The sequence below is a fragment of the Montipora foliosa genome, chromosome 1 (assembly GCF_036669935.1).
Source record: "Montipora foliosa isolate CH-2021 chromosome 1, ASM3666993v2, whole genome shotgun sequence".
Taxonomy (NCBI): Eukaryota; Metazoa; Cnidaria; class Anthozoa; order Scleractinia; family Acroporidae; genus Montipora; species Montipora foliosa.
This window is the reverse complement of record NC_090869.1, coordinates 7,669,135-7,674,134: the sequence shown is the minus strand read 5'-3', so window position 1 is coordinate 7,674,134 and position 5,000 is coordinate 7,669,135. Positions and strand designations below refer to the sequence as shown.

At 38.1% G+C, this 5,000-nt stretch overlaps 1 protein-coding gene across 1 annotated transcript in view; it reads right to left on the bottom strand.

Annotated features, from left to right (window-relative positions):
- Positions 1 to 1,376: 1,376 nt before the first annotated feature.
- LOC137969903 (uncharacterized) overlaps positions 1,377 to 5,000 on the bottom strand; it is a 17,698-nt gene continuing 14,074 nt past the window's right edge. The window contains exon 2 of the mRNA XM_068816343.1: positions 1,377 to 4,244. Within this exon, the coding sequence (XP_068672444.1) occupies positions 2,941 to 4,244 (1,304 nt within the window). The 3' untranslated portion in view covers positions 1,377 to 2,940. The remainder of the gene's footprint in view (positions 4,245 to 5,000) is intronic.

Genomic DNA, 5,000 nt, shown 5'->3' with positions numbered 1-5,000 from the left:
ATCTTATACCTACTGATGGTCGACTTCAGGTGAGAAAGGACACCTCAAATACAGATAAACCTGACGTAATGGACAAAAACAAGTAAGACACTCAGAAACTACTCAGTGGATCATGGGAGCACATCTTCCACTCAGATGATGGGTGAGTCCAGCCCCTGAGGCCTTCTTCACCTAACCATTAGAATTTTCTTCAAGGGAAAACTATTTATATACACAGAACACCGCTGCATTTAAGGGATGAGTTTTTTGGTTTTGGAACAATCAATAGGATTAAGAAAGGTTATTAATTCTGCGAACACACTTACAGCAACTACATTGAATCAAAGAAATTCAGTGCATACCCAGAGCAAGATACATGTAGCACCTGAATTGATAAGGTAAATTTGCGACCATATACATGGACTATTATATAGCTATTCCAAAGGTGAAATTTGTAGTCCTAGCCCTTCATTTCTCACATTATCAATACTTTAACAGATTTAACTTATTAGAGTGTAATGTGAAGGGCTAGGTTTCTACCCCATATGAACCATGTGAGCATTAGCCCTACTGATGGAAATGGGCCCACACAAGGACAGAGAGGTTAGGGTTAGTTAAAACTTTGCTGAGGGTAACTGAGTACTGAGTGGCACCAGCTTTTGATGAGTGGATTAAAGGAATAGGTGGCAGAAGTAAAATCCTTGTAGGAGTCAGGAGGGGAAAAGGCTGGAGTCATCAGACATGGCAAAGTGAAATGGCACAGCAGGATACAGAAGCGAAGCAAGGAGGCACTCAGAATCTCCCCCCCCCCCCCCCCCTCCTCACTAATGAAACCTTAATCTGGGCATTTGTTATGTACAGTAAATTCATGATATCTAACTTTGACTCATTAAATCAGCTCTGAAGGCACTATATAAAATATTAATATTAATCTGTTAGTGGTTTACAGAATGTTCATTTGTGAAAGGGGTGGCTCTAGATGATAATTTATAGAAAAGCTGACAGAGGTCGCAGCAATGATCAAACTGGCATTCTTCTGTAGAATGCCTCCAGATTTAATTAGGATTCTGATTAATTCTCAGTAAACTTCAGTCATGTCCTCACTTTATTTTATGCATGCACATGTTCTGCAACTTGTAAGGATGGTAGGCAGGGTATGTTAAAACACAGGTATTACACATTCCAGCAAGTATCTGCAACTCACCATTCACTATTTTTGACTGATGCATCCAGATTTATAGCTTTATGTAACAGTTCTTGAGAATTTTTGGGTTCTACTCTCCCTCTAACAGTCACTCAGGAACAGTCAATATAGTGTCCATGTTGTGGTTCATATGTTTTCCTGGTTCAGTTTTAAAAAAATAATAATTCAGTTTTCTTTTTCCTTTGTTTCAGATTATTATAATGAATATTAGTTTTAAAAAAAAAATTTGAACTGGTTTGAAAATTTTGAAACCAAGAAAATAATTATTTGAACCACAACATCCGGGCTTGATTATTGTGACCAATACAGCCGCCTTTAAGTTTGGGTCTGGATTTTTTCCCTTTGCGACTAAAATATCTGGAGAAGTTGCAAATTTGCAACTTGTTTTCACCTTCGCTCTTTTGAAACAAAAGGGCTGGCAGTGGCCACTTTGCTGCTACTTTTGCTAAAATAAAATTAATAAAGAAATGACAAAATTATTTCGTTTTTTGTCGTGAGCTTTTTTCTTAATCTTAAGATAGCATAATTGTAGCGAAATTTAGCTGCAGTGTTATGTGCACAACTCCATCCCTTCGATATAATTTGCTATTTTCAGCGGTTTCTTTAAATGCAAGTATTGTGGGCTCATATTTTGTTTTGCTACATGTACACCGCTGACAACACAATGCAGCGCAACGATTTTCTGAATGAATATTTCTAAAATTTGCGAAATTGCAACTAACTTTTCGCATCTTGTCGCAAAATTGAGACTGGATTTTTCCTTAATTTCATTAGCCCTGAACATCTATCAGGACCTAGATAAACAACTTAGTAGCTCAATGGGTAGAGCATCCAACTGGTGTTATGAAGGTCAGAGGTTTGAATCCTGCCTAGGAGTCTGACATTTCAGTTGCCCTTTTGCCCATCACCAAGCAACTAGTCTCTAGTTGCCAGTGGTGGATCCAGGGGAGGGGCCCGGGCACGCCCCCACCCCCCCCCCCCCCCAAATACAAATAAAAAAAAAAAAAAAAAACAAAACAAAAAAAGAAAACAAAACATAAAAAAAACAAACAAAAAACACCAAAACTGTGAAAGGGCAAAAACAAAATGTTTGAGGGCAGGTCCCCACCTTACCTCCAGGTCTGGATCTGCCACTGGTTGTAGTAGCACATTATTTGTAACCGATAGTATTTACCCATACTGTACAACAAGTGCTTGCCTTCCTTAGAACCACACAAGGAAACATGGTCTCTAATGTCTACAGATTGTGCCAATCATGTCATCTATTTAATGAGAGTTCATGGAAAAATATGCAAATGTATGTCCTGTCTGGCTTCCATCATCTAAAAATTCCTCCAGTGGTATTATAATAAAGAAACTCACCATGTTTTTTTAACTGTCTTTGTGAAAATTAAAACTGAAAGCTTTGATCTTGGAAAGTCAAGGTTTAGTCAAAACCATTTATTTGCATATTACCAGTTAGATATTTAACATGTACTGTTCCTGTTAATTTCCATATTCACTTTTCAGGCCGTTCTGTCACCGCTGTAACTCTAATTTCCGCAGACAAAATAATAGTAATTCAATGTGGATAGTTCCTTTAATATCCAAGGTTCTGTATGCAAATATGTAAAAAATGAGTTTTTTGTAGTAATATGCAGGAGAATTAAACAAGTGTTACACTGTAGGTTTGAAATTGTAAACCCAACCGTTTAATTTGTGACTAGTATGACAAGTTGCCTTGATAACAAAAGCTCTATTTATTGTGCTGCTTCTTCTTACACTTGCTCCAGAATGTCATCTAGATGAGAAATGTAATTAATTGCATATTTCAGTATTTTTATCTTTGGGAGTTTGGTATCACATTGATATCCAGGAATTAACTGTCTCAGGTCCTGATATGCACTATTTAACTGTGCCACTCTTCGCCGTTCATGTTCGTTTGCTAAAAGCCGGTTTAGCTTTGACCTTTGGCGACCCTTCGCAGGGAAACCATCTTTCTCCCCCTTCCACTCTCCTTCCTCGCTGGGCATAACAAAATCAGAACTGTATGTCCGTGGCCGAGATGTTGTCATTCTAGTGTTGTAAGGCTTTGCTATTCCATCTTTTCTTCTTTTCTTTGATTTTGGGTGTTGTGGTTTCCTTAGTGCTTTAAAGGATAGTTCTTCTTGAACATCCATGGTTTCTGTTTCCATTTCCACATCACTACAAAGTTCATTGTTGTCCTTTGACTCAGTACATTCTTGTGTCATCTTTACTAAAGGAGTAACTTTTGATGAATGTTTCTTTGTCTCCAAATTATTTTTTCCCTTATCTTTGGCCTCATTTAATTGGTTTGTACACTCATAGGAATACTCAGTACAGGTATTCCTATTGCATGTTTCTTTGGTAATTACTGTATTATCCCCATCAAAGGATGTTATCATTGTCTTTTTATTTACAATTGTGCAAAGCACATTGCCATTATCCCTTTCAGGAGAATTTTCAAAAATTATGGCAACTTTTTTTGTTGAGTCTTTTATTGCAGCAGTATCCATTCTTTTTTCAGTTTGAGGTGGATATATATGGTCATCCATTATGTGGGATACTTCTCGTGGTTCTCTGTCTTTCCTGTCTTTTCTGTCTTTTCTTGTAGGTAATAATGTACAAGAGAGTTGACAATTTTTCGACAAGCAAGCTCCCTGATAGCTGACATCAGAGTTCATTTTATTACACCATGGAAAAATGTTTAGTTGAGTGATCCTTGGTGGGAAATTTGGCTTGGGGTGATTGCTGCAGAAACAGGTAGCATGCTGATCAAATGTTTTTTTGAAGCACTCACAACAGTGAGGATCCAAGCAGGGATTTTCGGCTGCCATGTTGACACAGTTTTCGGAGGAGTGAGACAATCTTGCTGCTCTGTATTGAAGTTTTGAAAAACTGGAATTATACCATTCAGACTGAGTCCGGTCAAGTGAGTTGAATCGTAAAACTGCAGGATGAAATTGTCTGTGTGGCTGCATGCATGTCTGACAGTGGGCTTCTGGCTGCAAAGGATCTTGGTTGATTTTGATTGCTTTTCTGTTGTTGTTATCCAACAGATCTAAAAATACAGTCAAATGTAGTTTTTAAAATTAGGTTTTTGTTCAACAATCGTCATGAAAGGTTTATACTTCAGCAGAGGTTCAAGCGGCCTATCGTTCTCTCGTTCTTTAAGTAATGGGAGTGTTGTTGTCACAGCTCATTTCCATTGTCAAGACAAAGGTTTTACAATGAACTAATAATTAAATTTCCTTTTTAGTGATGGGACATTTTAAGTCAATTTGAAGAATAGGCGTGCAAAGTTCTTAGACACTCCATTAGCGCTTATCCAGGTAAGCCATAGTCGAAACTTTAAAATTCGCTATGGAAGTTGGATCTCTGGCAAAAGACATGCCGTCGTTTAGGGATGGGGGCACAAATAAAGAACTCTCTTTCCTTTGTTATGAAATTCCATGATTCCAGAGGCTGGGATGAAGCCAATGTTGCCCGGGTTCGATTCCCAGAATTGGCACCGCATGTGAGTTCAGTTTGTTGGTTCTTTACTCTGCGTTGAGAGGTTTTTCTCCGGGTACTGCTCCGGTTTTCCCCTCTCCTAAAAAAATCAACCTACGATTTGATATCGTTGTTTGATTCGATTTCTGTACAGTGTCACCAATTAGTGCTTCAGCGCTAAATACAGTTGACACTTCATAAAGATCATTCATTCATTCGTTCATTCATTCCGGAATACAAAGTTACAGAAGTGGCTTCTGATCTTTTTGAAGAAGAGCGGTGCTAACTTCAGTTCACTGGTAGAATGACGCTTTTTACTCCCATC